This window comes from Alosa pseudoharengus, unplaced genomic scaffold, assembly GCF_046254945.1.
Source record: "Alosa pseudoharengus isolate Yale_2024_CS ecotype anadromous, Long Island Sound unplaced genomic scaffold, YU_APseudo_1.1 YU_APseudo_1.1_scf_15, whole genome shotgun sequence".
Classification (NCBI taxonomy): domain Eukaryota; kingdom Metazoa; phylum Chordata; class Actinopteri; order Clupeiformes; family Clupeidae; genus Alosa; species Alosa pseudoharengus.
Window position 1 is genome coordinate 14,343,807 of NW_027468620.1, and position 19,372 is coordinate 14,363,178.

At 40.7% G+C, this 19,372-nt stretch overlaps 1 protein-coding gene across 1 annotated transcript in view; it reads left to right on the plus strand.

Annotated features, from left to right (window-relative positions):
• Positions 1-14,630, plus strand: part of LOC143124764 (organic cation/carnitine transporter 2-like) — a 33,349-nt gene extending 18,719 nt beyond the window's left edge. The window contains exons 4-10 of the mRNA XM_076286469.1: positions 2,632-2,803; positions 11,517-11,652; positions 11,787-11,887; positions 12,569-12,783; positions 13,144-13,326; positions 14,214-14,349; positions 14,609-14,630. Of these exons, the coding sequence (XP_076142584.1) occupies positions 2,632-2,803; positions 11,517-11,652; positions 11,787-11,887; positions 12,569-12,783; positions 13,144-13,326; positions 14,214-14,349; positions 14,609-14,630 (965 nt within the window). The remainder of the gene's footprint in view (positions 1-2,631; positions 2,804-11,516; positions 11,653-11,786; positions 11,888-12,568; positions 12,784-13,143; positions 13,327-14,213; positions 14,350-14,608) is intronic.
• The last annotated feature ends 4,742 nt before the right edge of the window (positions 14,631-19,372 follow it).

Consider the following 19,372-nt stretch of genomic DNA (forward strand, 5'->3'; position numbering starts at 1 on the left):
GTTCTATTTGATGGTGTATTGGCCCTGACTAAGTTCGTGTGATATATAAACCACAATCCTTGTTGATACAAGTACCAATGTTCGTCTAGAAAGTTTTTATTCACATTAAGATTTTCGCCATCTTTGTCAATAATTTTCGCTGATTCAATGACTGAACGGCCTTTCCACCAATCAGAGGCATCACTGTGGGATTGTGGGATTGTTCAGGATTGTGGGTAATGAAGTACTTATCCAAGACATCGCGAATAAAAGACATTTATCTCAAAACGAGGTTAGTGCCCCGTGAACTTTTGGCGTCTATATGAGCATACACAATCGCTTAGTACAGCCGTAGCTGGTTTTGAGTCTACCATGTGCAGTTAAGTTTGTATGGCTTATACCCGAATTGTCAATGGAGAAATTGCATTGAATTCTTACTTCCGGAAACTCCTGTGGGCGGGACTGTGATGCTCTATACGGCTCGCATGCGGCCGCGCCAATCAGCGAACAGTTGAGTGATGACGCGGAACTTGCCTGCCGAGTTGCTTGTAGTCCAGCGAAGCTTGTAGTTCAACAGCACAGCAACAATGGCGACGGAGGAAGAGACGCTAGAAGCTATCCGCGAAGTAGTCTCAACTTTCGAGGGCATCACGCAATTAAGGCAGGAACAAGAGGCTTGTCTTGTCAATTTTATAAATGGCAAGGACGTCTTGTACATGCATCACTACTTATTATGTTTTCAAATAAACGTTTGCTGCTCGTTATTCTCCCCCCTACACTCAAATTACCTTAACAAAATCAATGCAGCATAGGCCTACTTAAGGAATGGAATGTTAGCTACTAGCTACCCTACCGAGCGGGGCTCAAGGCGAGGCGGTGTGTCTTGACGTGAGCTAGCCGGTTACCGAGCGGAGCTCAAGGCAAGGCTGCTGTGATTGTGCTTGACTGGAACTAGCGGTTACCGAGCTGGGCTCAAGGTAAACCGCTCCGTGTTTGACAGAGGCTAGTGTGGCCGAGCTGGGCTCCAGGCGAGGCTACCGTGCTTGTGGACAGTAACGTTAGCCAGTCACCGAGCGTGGCTCAAGGTAGGCTGCGTTGTTTTATGCCGAACAACTGTTAGTTTAACTCAGCAAGCTCCAGGTTAAATAACACGTAGGTCGTCAGTACAATCCAACTTATCCGAGAGTGTAGTCTGAACAGCCCGTGGAGAACGAAGTAAGCTCCGACGAAGCCACCGGGCTGCGTAGAACAACAATCGTCTGATAAGCGGCGAGAAGAGATAAGAGGGAAAACTGGCGTGTGACAAGAGCTGATATAATCTCGGCGACGTGACGCTTTTGGTATAGAACTCTCGTTCTGTGGCTGGCGCAAGTTAGAGATATATCCACTACGAAGAGACTGCCCTGGCGGTCAGGTAGCCTGCATACTAGCCAGCGGTCTGTTTACTACTGAGAGTAGGGGTGGGCATATCGATCCAAATATCGATAGTATCGATACCAACATTGGTATTGGTATCGGATCGATACCAGCGCGATGAGATCGATACTTTAATTTGAGTTCACTTCCAATATCTCTTAATTTGTGCAAAATGCATTGTTCCTGTTTCACCAAGGGCTAGCCTACAGTCATGCAAACATTCCTTTCACATTTTGCATGCCCGCTTTGCAATGTTTTGTTGCTGAAATGTTTGTAAACTATTAACAGTGGAAATCATAAAATCATTAGTGGTCATGGAAATGTATTCAAATGTAGTATATTGATGTTTTATTCACGCCATAAATCATGACACACTGTTCTCCCCTACATAAAAGTACATAAACTGCTTTTAGTTGCAAATATCAGTATTGGTATCGGTATTGGCAATACAGGCCTTATATTTAATTGGTATCGGATCGAAACCAAATTTTACAGTATCGCACACCACTAACTGAGAGCAGAAGTAGGAAGCGTAAAAGCCTGAACTCCGGCGCACAGCATACGTCATTACCAAACGTTGCTGATTGGTTAAGGGAACTCCAATGATTTTAAACCTCAAAATAAGCATCCGCCCATTACGGAGACAGATTATTATTACTTTGTTCCAGACTGTATGACGAAGAGAAACGCAGTCAAAGGCGGTAAGGGCCAGGCTACTGATATGTCACTAGACATTAAGAAATCATGTTAATTTCAAATACTTATATCACTGACAACAGTAGTCCGGCCAGGATATTAAAAAGTGAAGTTGCAGCCCTCAACTGATGTTGATGTTGTGTTTTGTTATGTCATGTCATGTCATGTTTTGGCCTGATGCACCACCCTCCACCTAACTACTAATCACAAAGTCAGTAGTGTTTCGGCATCCGAGTTGGCAACCTCGAGTCAGGGGGGAGGGGGAGGGGATACACCGCTCTACAGTAATTTGAAAGTGATTGCAGTACCAGTTTTAGACACAATCTTACATATGGTTCCTTTAAATCTTCCTCGTTTTGTAATTCGCTTTGGATAAATGTGTCTGCTAAATGAATAAATGTAAATGTAAATTATGTGTGTTCTAATTTGCCAATAATGATACATTCTGGGAATGTTTGTTCAAACCTTCAGGAGACCTTGACTGGTGAAATAAATTGATATAAATCACATCATACATTCCTGTCGTTTTCCCACCATTAGGCACAGAGCTCCTCAGTAAGTCAGCCCGCATGAGCTTTGGGATTCTGGGAGTCTGTTCATGTTATGCCGCTGGCTATGCCATTCTGCCAGTCTTCGCTTACTTCATCCGGAGCTGGAGAATGCTACAGTTAGCACTGTCTATGGTGGGATTTCTTTACATTCCGCTCTGGTGGTAAGTTTATACACACCCACACACACTATAGGTGCGAGTTTGGCAGCGATGTATCCTGGTGAAAACGTGCTTTTCTCCCGCCCAGGCATATTAAATTCTGATCTATTTATTGGGAAATAAATGTCCGTGCCTCTATGGTAAGTATGGGACATTCTGCCGTCCAATGTGAAATACTAAGACCATGAGCTATAGCCAAAATACCTACGCAATATTGACAGCAAATAGTCTATCATCAACGTGTCATGGCAGGGTGTCCAAAACAATAGGTAGCCAACCTTTTTTTTTATTTTGCTGAATTTATATTTGGAGTTCAGAGAGGTTTCACCTCATTATTCAAAGTATCTCAATGTGACAATTGTTAATTAAAATATACCTACCACAAGCACAGTTGAAAAAGTTCATGAGGTCCCTCCTACAGCTCACACATTGGGTAAGGTTCCGATGAACTCACAGCAAGCCATCCCACTTCTGACACCATATGTAGCGATGGGAGGGAGCAGTGACCCCACCCAGTCTTGAACCCGGGTCTGTGGGGTACTAACCCTGCAGCTTGACCACAACGCTAAAGAGCCAAGCCCATTGGTATGGCAGTCAGGGTGGACGGTATTCCGTCACAGTGACCCAATTCCGATTTTTTATCTGATAGCTAGGCCTACAGTTATCTGATAGCTAGGCCTACTATTGTAATATTCTACTCTCTGCCCATGTATTGCCTTTGATTACACCTTCCTTCTGCGCAATCCTATCGCGCAATACTATGCATGCTCTACCATATTTGTCAGGGATACATCACTACCAAACTTGCACTCTTTAGTTACTTAATGAGTGATTTTATAGTACACACAAGTTTTACATCTTTCTTTAACACTCGTTTATCAAATGTGTTGTTGAGCATATAGAAATTATACACTCTTAAAACGAATGTGTTGAAAATAACACAACTTGTGTTGTTTTTTAACACATCTCTGGGCTATATTTTGGGGCACCAGCGCATGGCGTACAGTTCGTTTTTCAGTCGCGCGAAGTTGAATTCGGTATTTTGCACCTTTATTTTTTAAGCATTGCGCCCAGGGGTGTGGCAATTAACAACCTAGGGCGGGCCCTGGCGCGTTGTCTAAAAATCGCTATCATACACCACCTAAACCTGGTCAGAAGTCAATGGCGAGTTGTTCATATGCTATTTTAAGAGCGCATGTCAACAGTCATATTGGCAGGTGCACGCACCATCCTTCTATCATTCATGAACGCACACCAGCACACGTCCATGCAAAGCATTACAAATTGCACGATTACAATGGTAAACATAATTAGAATAAAGATATTACGAAATACTGTACATCTCATGATGAGTAGTTATTCACCATCATTTGCAAATTGGTAATGACGGTTAAAAGTGATTAGGGGAGAGGCGAGAGACACGTATGGAGCACAGCTGAAGACGCACTGTCACGAGATATAAGCAACTCCTCTGCAGGATAAATGTTGTTTTATTCAGTCATTTGAGCAACATTAGGGTAAGTGTTGCTTTTTCCAGCCTATGTTTTCGATGGTAACCCATTGTCAGTCAATAGTGAAAGTAACTGCATATAACTGTCTTGTCGTTGACTGACTCCTTGGTGAAGTTAGTTTCACTTTGCCAATGAGTTCAAATAATAGACGAGTGCAAATGCGTGAAGGCTATGCTAAGTTTTAGTAAAGCATGGTTTAAGAATGACTATTCCATACGGTCTCGCAAGCAGCCTCCTTCAAATGCGCCGTTGAATGCCAAAATACCGATGCATTTATTTGACATATTGCGCTGTTAAAGGGAATGACAGATGTCATTCTCATTGGTTTAAAATGATGTTACGCCCCAAACACACCCATATGACTGATTAAAAGACCTATTAACACCTTGTTACGCCATGCGCTCCACTTTTGAGGATGAAAACCAGTGGCGTAACAAGCCAATGGTGGGCCCAGGTGCGAGAGCGCTACGCGGGCCCCATACTAACAAACTTAGGCCCAGGATGAATTAGCTCTGATACATGCAATACACATTAAGGGTGACATCAATTGTTTATGTAAAGTGCCTGAGGCACCGAAGTAGTTTAGTAGTTACAGATTACAATTTCAAATAAAAAACACACGACTACATATCCATTACATGTGAAAACATTTAAAAATAATTTTATTGACAGCCTGCAGGCCAGGGTAATCTAATATTACTGCATTAACATCAACTCGCATGGAATTATGGGAACACTCAATGCGCCTCTTCAACCCTCTGCTGAAACTGCAAGCGTAGATTGCTTGCTTATAAACTCGCACTGCGCAGAAACAAAACTTAATGTAGCCTAACTTATTTAACCGTCCAGAAACCAAATAAAATCATTCATATGCATACAATCCCCAATATGCGTGAATTAGGCCATTAGAAGAAGGCCATCTTACGAGCCTTTCGTTGTGCAAAATCGTCAACGATGTTCTCAATATTTAATGCTCTGGCTCTCGTATTTTCAATGGACAGGATAGCTAACCCACGGAGCCTCTCCTGCCCCATGCTGCTCCTTAGGTATAGGTCTTAATAAGTTTGAGTTTGGAAAAAGATCGCTTAGCTGTTGCCACAGTCACAGGCAATGTCAGAAACAACACGAGTAGGCTACACACTTCCCCGAATGTGGATGTTACACTGTCATAATCTACCACCAGCATTTTGGCAAGTTGAAAAATAGATGACTTCTGTGAAATCTCTGCTTTAAAGCAAGACCTGAATGAGAGGAGTTGTGTTGGGGATGTCGGTGCAATGTCCCTGCTATAATGGTCTGACAAACGTCTTGCCTTTTCAAGCAGTTCATCATCACCTGCGAGTTGAAGGGTCATAGGACGTAAAGACTCAAACACATGACAAGTTTCCCGCATAGGCTACTTGCAAATCTTTGGGAGAGCTTACTGATTATGATGTCCAGAGTTGCATTAAATACCTGCACTTTGAAGTATCTCTCTGCATCGTTTAAGCGCTCATCTTCCGATAGAATCGTCAAAGTGACGCTTCACTCTCCGTGCCATTCTAAAGTTCTAAAAAAAAAAAAAAAAAGGAGGCAGGGCGGGGGTAGCGACGGGCCCCGGGAGGTCACGGGCCCTGGTGCGACTGCACTTGCTGCACCTACTATAGTTACGCCACTGATGAAAACCCTCCCAATGTGAACTGGACATCCTACTAAATTTGAATAGACTTTTGACGAGTGACGATGCACTTTAGAATGTCATGATAGGGCCCTTGTCACATTTTGCGTTATTTCTAACACATCACTAGTGTCACATTGTGTTACACAGCTTTTGTGTAATTGTTTATAACACACTTTTGCGTTATTCTTACACAAAATCAACACGTGTGTGTCAACTTGAATTACTAAATTTACTACTACAATACTGTAATTATTATGACCGCCGCTAGCGAAGCTAGCGAAGCGGTCATATAGGGATTGTCAAAGTTTTTTTTTTTTTTTTTTTTTTTTTCCCGTCATCTACTTCCTGAATTTTTGGTCAACGATACCCGGGACACCGAACCACCGGGGCACATGAAATTTGGTGGGTATGTAGCCCCACTAGACTTTTACGGAAAAATTTCGTTTCGTCCCCGGGGGCCACTCCCTCCCCGTGCTGGGCCCCCCGAACCGCAAAAAAAACAGTTTTTCCTAAATAACTACCTGAACCGTGGCACTGAGGATGAAGAATCTTTTATGGTATGTTGGTCTCAAGGGCCCACATCAACCTGGCCCATAATCACTCATTTGTGATTTGCACCCCCCCGGTAAAAAATGAAAATGCAATATAATTTTGCTTTAATTGCCCCTATCTTCAGTTAAGATGTTCAGAACTGCACCAAATTTTATGTGTATGATTGACCTGGCATTCTCTGGGGGTATGCCAAGTTTCATAGAATTTCATCCATGGGGGGGTCCTAAAAAAATTAGGTTATGTGTACATTTAGTGACTGTACACTCATTGGCCTGTAGATGGCGGTGCACACATATACACATGCACACACACACAGGCACCCACATACTATCGGTATTAGAACGGCCGATACATAATTACAAATTCAGTAGGATTAAAAGAAAGCCAAAATAAATAAAAATAAATATTCATCATCATCATCATGGCTGCATTTCCAGTATTGGCGATAAGTAGTCGTTTGTCCACTAGATGGCGCATCGTTGCAGTGAGACGTAATTTTGTTGGATTGGAAAAACAGTGACTTCCTACAAGGACTGTTTACCGCAGAGAACGTCTAATAAGGATAGGACAATGTTCACATGAAATGTAATTCCCATTTCTTCTTGAAGCCGAAATAAATCTGAGGATGTTTATCGGACATGCTTGGTTTTTACTGCAGGTACGTTAATCTTATAATATCAATAAGGACCTAGGTAATGTTACCGTTAGCGTTGGTTGAGTGATGGAGGCCAATTTGATTGATTGCATTTGTAGAAAACTATAAATGCGGTTATACCAAGCAAATTGATAGCAGCACTGTAATTGTATCTTTCGACTGTCATTTGTTGCACGTGCTACAAAAATCATTCTGTGCAATGAAAGATTTACCAACGTTACACCGGTCTGATACAGTTTTGCCTATACATGCGTGAGACTGAGACGCCTGTTTATTTTGTTTTAAGTGCATGCAGGGTGTGAGAGGGGAATCGATGTGCTTTGATTCCAACTTGGTAGTTGTAGTCTGTGAAATTAAAAAGCACGTGTGTGTGAAGTATCCAAACACCTTGATTTCATTATGGCTGCTTTAGCAACACACCTTAAGCTACTGTGTAGTGGGTCCCATTTAGAAGTGGCTACTTCATTTGCGCTTTCCTTGACTCATGGAGCTGCGTGAATTTTATTACAACTTTTCGCCACGATATGGCAGTTTAAGTCCGCTTGATACTGTAAGGCGTAAGCCATTGGTTTCCAAAGGAGATTTTATTTGTGTCGCCAGCATAGCCTAGCCTATTGACAATTTATGTTGTAAATAGGCCTACCTTATAAGCCTACCTGTAGCTTAGGGAAGCTAACAGCTTTCTATTAGGATCTAGTTTGTTAGTTACAGCTTTGTCATAACTCCCTGATGCATTTTTGCATTTAGAATAGCCAGAGCGTGGATATCTCAATCGGAAAATTAAACAATATCGGGTGCCTATGGACTAGGCTGGGTGAACCCAGCCTGATCTGCCCGCTATTTATTTTTTGATTTCTTAAAAGATTGAGCTTGGTCTGGTGAAAGCCAGACTAGCCATGGACCTCAGTTACACAATGCAAGGGAACACGAATCAGCCTATATTTGCACTAACAATAACGGACAACAACTCTTTAACTTTGGCCCGTTAAAATGTGTATGAACAGTCTGCGACGCATTTCATCAAGGCCCATTTGGACATGTCAGTTATTTGCACCACTGGTTAGATGTAAAACAGCATTTCGTTTCAGACTACTGTTACTTAATTTGTGCATTAACAATAACGTTTCAGACTGTTACATAATTTGTGCATTGACAATAAAGTATTACATGAACTAAAGATGACTAAAATCTTATGTAGCCTAGAAGAAGAAACATTCACAAAAAATCCATCCATCCAAAAATGACCTTTGTTTTTGATAGCTGTTGAAAACGGCATGGAACTGACAGAGATGTTTTTGTTTATTTATAAATAAATAAATAAATAAAATTATGCTGATACCTTTTGCTTTTCCCAAATACAATGTAGCCTACAGGTGTAAGTGACCTTTCATCAATCCAGTTGCAATGGATGAACTGTGATGAACTGCCCTACTTGTGATTGTTTAGAGATTTTAAAGGTTTTATAACAATGCTACATCTTCTTTGGCTATTCTACAATCTATTCACCTTTTCAGCACCAGCAGACTACTTTCTGTGCAGCCGCACACACACACACTCAGGCATGCCAAACAAGCATACACAAAAGTTTCAAGAGTGGGGGATGGAGTAAAATATGGAGACAAATTGAAGTGTGATTTATTTTCGCAGAACGGATGTACAGGACTGAGCGGCGGTCATATTATGTACCGCTATGCGGTACATCTAGTTACTATAATTACTACCATTGAAAACAAATCACAAACAAACCAGATACATTTACCATCATTTTTTATTAGTAATAGTACTAATCATACAATGAAACCTTTTTATCTCATTTATGTGGATTTCAGAATCACTATTAAATAAATAAGTTAATAAATAAATTAGTAAGATGTCAGCAACATCTTTCAAATTTTGTCTCTATTACCTGTGGAGGTGCTCTTCAAAATATTTAACGGTTAGTACATATTAACGGTTAGTACGGGAGTACATATTAAGCACAGAAATATTTTTTTTTCTTTTAAGCAGTCCAGTGTTTTGACAAGCAACTCTTTGGTGCAAGTTATACTTTTTTGAATGTCAGTCAGTGTAGTGTTAGATGAAGAGTACATTTTCACACACAGACATGTCCACATTGTCCACAGTGGTACAGTCAAAATTGTCCAGATCTGTCTCACATTTGGACATGGCAACTTCACTCACAGTAATTGGAGCTTTGCAGCAAGCTTCATGATTCTGGACCTCTTCCCACCAGAGGTTATCGGCAGGCCATAAACATGCTGCATGAACCCAAAGACTGAGGCAAGTTGCACAGGATAGGCCAGGTTGCATACCCAATACAGTTCAAACAGTTTGTCCAGACTGCACGTTAGGCCCTCATCCAGAAGTGGAATTGCAACGCGATCACTTCTGGGTAAGATGACATATTGGGGTGATGTGCTGGGATGTCCTAAACTGACAAGGCGGGGTTGGCGTCAGGATTTTGTCAGATTACTGATGCTTGTTCCAGTCTGAAAAATACAAAGGGCAGACAAAACACACATTTAGTTATTTGTTTTATTTTTTTAATATTTAACTTTCATCCAAAGTGACTTGCATATGTCAAATTACTTTACGCAGGCCATTGTTCCCAGAGCAACTCGGGGTTATGTGCCTTGCTCAAGGGCACAGCGGTGAAAGTCAGGTATTAAACTTTTTAGGCTACGGCATGCTAGTCCAGCTCCTTAGCAACTACGCCACCACCGCCCCATGCCTATCCCATGTAACAGAAGGACAAATCTTTAAAAGTTGACTGATTCAGACATTAAAGTTAACTTACTGGCTGTATGTCCAAGATGTAAGACAGAGTGGACTTCACGCTACATTTCACAGGGGCAGATAATAGGTGAGCATCTTGAGACCTCTAAAGCACTTTGATTCTACAGAGAAAAAATCACAAACCAGACAGCTTAATAAGATTATTTAAGCTTCTCTAATGTTCACGTCACCCCTTTCAGAGCTTTACATTACATTTTCCTCCAAATTTTTACAATTAAGACACATTAAACATTGAAACATAATTAATACACTCTATGCACAAGTTCATTTTGAATTTGTGCTTACTACCCTATCAACTTCCTGTTTGCATTAATACATTGACATATATGGCTCTTTTCGTACCTCATCTCAAGGTAGTGCCTACCCCCTTGGTTTGGCAAAGTAATGCAAGTCATCAGCATGACTAGTATAACATTGCTGTCTGAGGCAATTTTAGCATCTAAGGCAATCTAAGGCGAATTTAAGCATAAGGCAATGTACTTTGCAAATACATCATACCTTGGTTGTGGAAGTCCCGATATGGCGCCGCCAACAAGTTGTAAAAAAACACACCTACAAAAGACAAATGTATTCATAAGACAATGTATTGTGCAAATAGCTTACACATCCTAACTTGGCCAAACTCCATTACGTTAACTTACCTATCTTACCGAACTAATGCGAACTAAAGTCAGTAAAGCCGACTAATGTCAAGGCAACAAAATGTCGCTAGCAGTGTGACACAAGTACATCGTCGTTACTGACTGAGGTAAAATTAGTTAGCATCCAAGGCATGCGAAAGCAAACTAACAAACGTGTTCATAAAATTGAATAGGTTTATCAATTAGTGTCATTGGCTTACTTTCGTAAATGAGCAGCCTTAATGTTGTATTATAACAGCCCTATTATCGCCTGGTGAAACTCAACGTTTTTGTAGGCTAGAAGCTAGCTATATCTAGCTACGTTAACATCCTTTAGTTTGCTAACGTTAGCGTGCAGTCATTGAACGATTAACACTATGTTCTCAGTATGTTACACCAGTACGCCAAAAACATAGTAGGTCTAAACCTAATATATTCGTGTTCATTTACGATACAGCAGTGTAAATTGTTAGGTAGTAAATTATAAACGTTGTTAAGTTAATGTCAGCTTCACTTACTGTAAGAAATCAAACTGAGGAGGAGGCAGCCGGTTCTTCTCACGCATCTGGATACAGCAATCTGGCTCATCTGATGATTTGATTGGCCGTTGCATTTAATACATTTTTGTGTAGGCTAGAACTTCTGTGCAGTTTTCCTCAGAAAATTGCTGAGATTTAACACAACATTTGTTGAAATCACCATTACGCAAGAAATGTGTTGATTTTTAACACATTCGTTTTAAGAGTGTACATTGTTGAACTGCTCTTTACATAATGCATTGCCACAGTGTGTCCTTTATTTTCTCTCACACACCTGAACCCTGTGTCCTATATTAGCCCATAGTTAATCAATGAGGCCCTTGAGAGAGTAATTTCTTTTTTCAAATCTTCAGCCCTCTCTGCTCTTTTATTGCTCACTTCAGGTTTATACCTGAGTCTCCTCGCTGGCTGATCTCTCAGGGTCGGTTTCAAGAGGCTGAGGCCATCATTCGAGCTGCTGCCAAGAAGAACGGCATCACTTCTCCTGCGGACATCTTTCAGCTAGAGCACTGCGCTGATGCAAAGGTGATTCCTGACAATCTAACTTATTCATTTTAGTGTCATCACCCTACATGCTGTGTTTTTGGACTGATGTGAACCAGTGGTGTCCAATATAATAATTAATCTGTCTTTCTCTACTGTTTTTCCCCCAGATAACTGAGCCTGAATTAAGTGGTCAGAATAAGTACAGCTGGCTGGATCTCCTGAAAACTAAAAATATAAGGAACATCACAGTTCTGAACATCTTTATTTGGTGAATAAACATAGATAGGCCTATGTTGCATGCTGTGACATGACAGTTTTAACTTTCAGAAACACTTTTATGTACTTGCACTTCGTCCCTAGTCCTTTTTAGGGAGTCTAGACAAGAATGAACATAGTTTGCACCTAATAATAATTATATTAGCCCCTTTTACACTGGCAGATTTTCTGTGATTGTATATGTCTTCATTGCGGAACGCCTGTCCTTTTTTAAGTAGAAGGAGGCAGAAAGGGGGTCGACGTGGCCCCCAAATTTTTCTGCCAAAGAGGGTAGTCACAGAGACTGTGTTGTGTCAGATTAGGCTACCCGTCCAAGCTACTGTGCAGGCACAGTTGAATATCTTGTCAATCGAAATTGCTAACCAGAAAACAAACAAAAACATTTTTATTAAAAAAGACGTACATATCCAGGTTTGTAGTTTTATGTCTCTGTTTTGAAAATATGTGTTTCATAGTGCTGTATGTAAACACACGCACTGGGGCAGAAATCTTTCGACTCTCTTTTAGACAGGTAATGCAGCATAATGACATCTACTCCCAGTGAATATTGCATGATATCTATTTAAAATGGCAATTGATTGTTGTCTTACCCTTCCAAACAGACATAGAGCATAAATATGGCAGATAATCACATCAACAAAAAGTATGAATGTCATCATATCTCTTTCTACAGGATAGCCATAGCCCTGACATATTATGGACTGTCCTTTAACACCTCTAATTTGGATGGAGATCCTTACCTCAACTGCCTGATCGCTGCGAGTACTGAGTTTGTTGGCAACATCTTTGTGTGGTTCACCACGCTCTACGCTCCACGTCGTTTCACTCTGCCCTTAACTCTTCTTGTTGGTGGGGCAGTGCTGCTGCTCATCAAGTTTGTTCCTGAAGGTGTGTAGAATGTTTCAGTCTGGAATCATGTACTTTAAGGAACGCCAGAATATTACGGTGCTCTGTAGTCAGTGTAATATCTATGAAGGACTGAGCTTCTCACCACCAGGCTGAATTGATCCAATATTGAGTGTACATTGGTTATGGTACCTTGTGGTGTATATTATATATTATCTCATGCCTTTACATCTCAAAGCAACAGAAAGCAGGTTTTTGTGACTACTTGAGGTATGCTTTTGTGGATAACTATATCCCTGTTACTGTGTAAAGCACTTTTGGTCAGCCACAGGTTGTTTTAAACTGAACTATAGAAATCAATTGACTTGACTTGACTGAACCCAATCTTTTTCCCTACCCCAGATCTCAATGTCTTGACGGTCACCCTAGCGATGATCGGGAAGCTTTGTGTGACTGGGGCTTTCACCTTTGTTTATTTCTATTCCACGGAGCTCTTCCCCACTGTTGTGCGTAATATGGGATTGGGCGTCAGCTCCATGGCCTCCAGAATTGGCAGTGCACTCTCCCCATATATAGCCTATATGGGTATGTATCCTCAAAAGCAGTTGACCGAAGCACAAATTGTCTTTGGGCCCTATTTTGACAATCAGCAATGGATGGTCAGAGGCGCAAAGTTTATAGACATTAAAGGTGTGGCCAGTCTACAATCACTAATTGAATGGCGCAATTTTGTGATCAAATGCTGGGTGCGAAAGGGTTGTTCTTATGTTTCTTAATCTCAGTCATAGGTCTGTTTTAGGCACAACACCCTCTAAACCAATGAGAATCTGTCATTCCCTTTAACAGCAAGCAGGACAACTTTAAACAGCGCATCTGGCACATTTGAAGTGGCACATTTGAAGTGCTTGCACTTTACTAAAACCTGCATGTAGGCTATACTCTGGTAGTCACAAACATCTCCACTCACCTATTTTTTGAACTCATAGACAAAGTGAACTTCACCGTGGTCTCATAGTCAACGACAAAACAGTTCTACACAGTTAATTACTTTCACTATTGAATGACAATGGGTTACCATCGAAAACGTAGCCTGAGAAAAGCAACACTTAACCCAATAATGTTTGAAAAACAGAATAATAATCTTAAGGATTTTTATTCTGCAGAGGAGTTGCTGCTTACATCTTGTGATAGTGCGTCTTCAGTTGTGCTTTATACTGTATGCGCTTTTTCTGAAATTTAGAGGGTGTAAAATAGCGTTTTTTGGATCATGCGCCAGACCACACCTTATGTCGTTAATAGCCACACCCCTGGGCGGAAGGTTTAATAAAAGTGGAGCACATTCCTCACTTTATTGAGTGTAAGATAAGAATAAGCCTTGCATCGCGCTTTACACCCTTGTGCTGGGTGCATGATAGGGCCCTTTATGTTATTTTTGTCAACTGAGTAATTTAATTTCTTCTGTTTGTTTCTAGGGACATATAACAAGGTCCTGCCGTATATTCTAATGAGTGGTATCTCTATAGTTTGTGGTATTTTAAGCCTGCTGTTACCAGAGACCAAAGGCGAAAAACTACCAGAACTCATTAGTCAAGTTAAACCGCTTCAGTGGTGGGTAATGTTGCTGAATTTACTGTATGCTTTGGTCTTCCCATTTTCAACTGAATGTTTTTATGAAGTTTGGTTTGTTTGTTTAACAGGTTTTGCCAGAGAAAGAGGTCAGTGGATCTGGATCAAAACAATCCAGATGGAAATGTACATTTGAGGAATGAAGTGGAGATGGATCTTGAGAGAGGACTATAGTACAAACAACTATTTTTTTTTCAGGACATATACCCGTGTGATAATACTTGCATATTTCTTATGCCAGCCTTTACTTCAAGGAAAAGTAATTTGTGTCTCATGATTCATGTGTCTTATAAAACATATTTTGTGTCTCACAAAATATATTTCATGTCACCATGAATATATTCATTCATGTTTGTGTAGGTGGGATTGTCTGGAATCTGGCAATATAAGAATCATGATGATGGGATACTCTTTGCACTTAGTAATTGCACTTAGCAAACATATAGACAAAACTATATGTACTACTGACATACACATTTTACTCACTATGAATTGTTCTATTCACTGAAGTCTTGTCACTGAACCATGGATGAAGAATGTCCCTTATACTCTGCATTTGACCTGAAGTAACCTGTGCTAGCATATATGTACTGTATGTCATGTACAGTGTTGGGAGTAATGCGTTACAAAGTAACGCGTTACTGTAATTCCACTACTTTTAGTGGTAACGAGCATGTAACGAAGTATTTTTGTAAATCCAGTAACGCAATTACAATTACTGAAATTTCAAAGAGTTTGTTACTTGCGTTACTCTGTTGATCTTGACTGCAGACAAGATGTACATTTGCTGCTTTGTCTCCCGACCTTAGCTGTGTTTCCAGCGATTGTGTTTCATGTTTAGATTGCAGATGCATTCTTTACAGTTAATAGGAGCCTCCTCACATTCCTCCTTATTTCGGATTTATGCTAAAACACACAAGAGTGCATTACGCTACAATTTAAATGGGCATCTTAAAAGCCTTTTCCCTTTCGTTTCCATCTCGTAAGCTCCACTACAGTAAAATCGCAGTGTTGTTTATCTCCGCTCTTTTTCGCCTATTGCGCAAAAGCCTCCTTGTATCAATTTCTCATTCTTACAACATAGCCACGCCACAACACCAATAGGCTACGGTAGCCTATATATAGCCTTGGCACAAACAAGCACACGTTTAACTCGAGAGGAAAATGCAGATTTCACTTACCAGATAAAGAAACCTCCAAATAGCCTACCGTACTTAACAGCGACTTGAGTTATTTGCACAGTATGCTATGTTTACATCGGAATTGACGTCCATGGTGTGGATTCATTTGTCTGCGACGGAACATGCAACTTCTCTCTGGAACACCTTATCAGCTGAAGAGTAACCTTCTGCATAGTGCGCGACAATCCCAAACTCTCGGATGCATTAGAACTTATTTCGGTAGGTCAGCACTTGTGCAGCGCAGGCTTTTCCCAAACTGGTGGTGCTTAAAATGCTATATAATACAACTGTGTTCAAAGCAGGATGAGGATAACCTAAGGTTATGCGTGTGTGAGCAGACAATAACTGCTTTGAAAATAGGCCATTTAACATTGTTTCACATTACATCCCATTGAACGAATTCCATGTAGCCTAGAGAAGGATTGCAATAATAATGATAATAACAACTTATTACTATATTGCAGAAGGCAAGTAGTAGGCAAGCAGTAGGCAGTGTACTGTACATATCTATCAAACCACCTAGATGGTGAGGGTGGCGCAAAACAAGGTCAGGGAGGCCTTCATGCATTGTAGAATGTTTTGTGGTCGGAAAAAGTTTGAGAACTCATGCACAAGGCTATTGATTTGAAGGCCCGTTGAAACTACAATAAATAGGTCCAAAAATTAGGTTTATTGTGTGTGTGACTTGTCAGTACTGTTCATATTGACATTTTAAAAGCAGACTTAAAAGTAACTCAAAAGTTACTTTCTCTAGTAACTAATTACTTTTGATATACAGTAATTGGTAACGTAATTGAATTACTTTTGAAAGAAGTAACTAGTAACTGTAACTAATTACTAATTTTCAGTAACTTGCCCAACACTGGTCATGTAGCCCAATGTAGCACACAGTTGATCTACTTGCTATGACAAACTTTTGATTATTTGATATGGAAAGCAAATGTTGGGGTGCTATAACATTAGCATTTCAGCCAAACCAAAGTTGGAGACGTAGAAATTTGCTACAATTTCAAAACGAGATTATTCTGGAATGGATAATTGTACAGAGGAATGTTTTACATATCTGTATTCAGTATGGATTGCCATTTGTTTTGATATATGGTTTGTCATGTATTAAGTGAAGAGTTTGTGAGATATTCCACTGGGACAAATGGGTGTGGAGATAAATGTAGAGCTGAATGCAGAATATAAATACATAAAAATTCATTCTCATTCTCAAAGTTCATTTCCTTGCGAACCGCTTCACAGCAACTAGTGGCTAGCACCATTTAAAAGAAGAACACTCTGCTCTTTCACGTGTTATGTAGGTCCTATCTGTGATATCTGATAATTGCTACTTAATGAGTAATTCAACAGAGAAGAATGGGTGTGAATTTGGACGCACGTTGCATTCGTCGGTTGACATTGAGGTGCACCAAGAGAATTCTGGAGAAACTGCATCAAAACATCCCATGGGCAAACATGAAAATCAAGCCCAACAAATGAAGAAGCATCTCTAATTGTGAAAGGCCAGATCATGGAAAACTAAGACATATTAACGGAAAACCAATCCCAATTGTTTCAGAGAAACCAGTGAAAAGCTTGAGCCGATGGTATGAGCAAAGCTCAATGACACCGAGCAATTTGAACAACTCAGGAACGACACCTGCATGTATTCTACTTGCATCAACAAGACCTTGCTACCAAGAAAACTCAAGCTGTGGTGCTTCCAATTTGGCATTCTCCAGCGACTCATGTGGCTTTGTACAGTAGCAGTAAACAAAATCTCCATCAGCAATGTGGAAAACTTGGAAAGAATGATCAGCACACACATCAAACAGTGGCTTGGTCTCCCACAATGTCCAAGTCCAGTTGGACTCAATGGGAATAGCAAATTGAAGTTACTGTACCATCTCAAGCCGTGTGGAAGAATTAATATGCACCAAAACAAGGCTGGTCATGACCTTCACTGACTCATGATGACCTTCACTGAAGATGCTGTTATTTGAAAAGCGGCCCCTCGGGTGACAACAGGGAGGAAGTGGTCCCCCATCTGAAGCAATTCAAAATGCAAAGTCTGTTCTTCCCTTCAGGGATGTGGCCACGTTTTGTATGGGAGAGCTAGTCTTGGGCCCAAAAGGCAACAGCAAGGCAAGAGAGAAAACTTAAGGTGGAGACAGCAACATGCCAAGGCAGTCTCCATGGCAAAACATGGCTAATAGACTAACTGATAGAGCTTGGAAAAAATAAATCTCTGTTGGCATGGCATCTGGGAGATGGAGGGATCTCGGCTAAGTTTTGTCATCAGAGTCATGTTATACATCTCCAAGCATAACGCTCTTGAATGAGGCTTGTAATGCATGTAGATAAAATGTGATGTGAGTGATGTGATCATAACGTCCTACCCACACCCAAGAACCTGAAGCAGTGGTTTGGATCACATCACATTTTATCTGCATGCATTACAAGCCTCATTCAAGAGCGTTACGCTTGGAGATGTACTGAAGTTCTCATGCAACTGGTGTCAATATTGGAACAGAGATGAACCACCATCAATTCCCTCCCACAAGTGGGAAAGGTCTACTTCACACTCTTTTTACCAGCAAGCCACCCTACAGAGCACCACAGAACACCAAAGAACACAAACATCCTATAGTAGAAGCTGGCTGAAAAAAAGAGATTTATCTGGAAAAAAAGCTTGTGTTTCCCCCTACAGCACTCCAGTCAGACATGGTGCTGTGGTCCACAACAGCCAAGTAGGCATATTTGTGGAACTGTTGGTACGATGGGAAAATACTGTTGAAGAGGCCTGTGAGAGAAAAAATTCTGAACTGGCAGCTGTAGCTGTACATCAGAGAGGCTGGAGAACCAACATTTTCCTTGTAGAGGTGGGATGCAGGAGATTTGTCTGTCTACACAACAAGGAAGACGGGTTGAGGGGTCAGGAGATTTGTCCGTCTACAACAAGGAAATGGGGTTGAGGGGTCGGACCCTCCAACAACCAACAAGCAATAAAGTCCTTGTCAAGTGCAGTGGAGAATTAGCTTTGGATTGGATTGGCTTTGGCTAAAAAGGAAAGGAGGGTATGGAACAGAGGGGGGGTGAAGTTGCCGTGTGTTCATCAACAAAATGACAAAGGAGGGTGCCCACCTGATGACCCCAGTGATGTACATACCCTCCCCCATCACCACTCATATCCCACTGCTAACATCAAGAATGCACCAAGAATGTTTATTACCACATGGATTGAAACATCAAGTCTTACAAGCTCTACAAATGAGACATTGACACATTAAGTTGTGCTCATAAGTTTACATGGGCTACCCTGGCAGAATTTGTGAAATTGGCCATGTTGTGGAAAATATGACTGATCATGCATAAAACATTTATTTTATTTAGGGATAGTGGTCATTTATCATCTCTTTGTTTTCATTTATCAACTTTTAGTTTTTTCCACTACCACCCAAAAACTACTGAAATCATCATGTTTCTGCATCATATTTCCTTTGCTTGTACTAGGATATCAATCAATAATACCTATAAGTAGTTTATATTTTCCACAATTAGCTAATAAACAGAAGGTGCATTGTCTCAACTGTACCCCATATGGTACCCCATATCTAAAACATACCTAAATATTTGTAAATGTCTTTGATCTATGTTGAAGATAATCACCTTCATAGGCTATTATTAAATCAATTGGTTGGAAATAGGATCTTTGTCTCATTTTAGAAACAATTAAAAGGATGTAAATCATGGCAGGAATGCCACCGCAAAACTGGAATCACCCCCCAGATATAACGGGCTAGGGTGCCCATGTTTCCACAACTATGACATGTTTGATT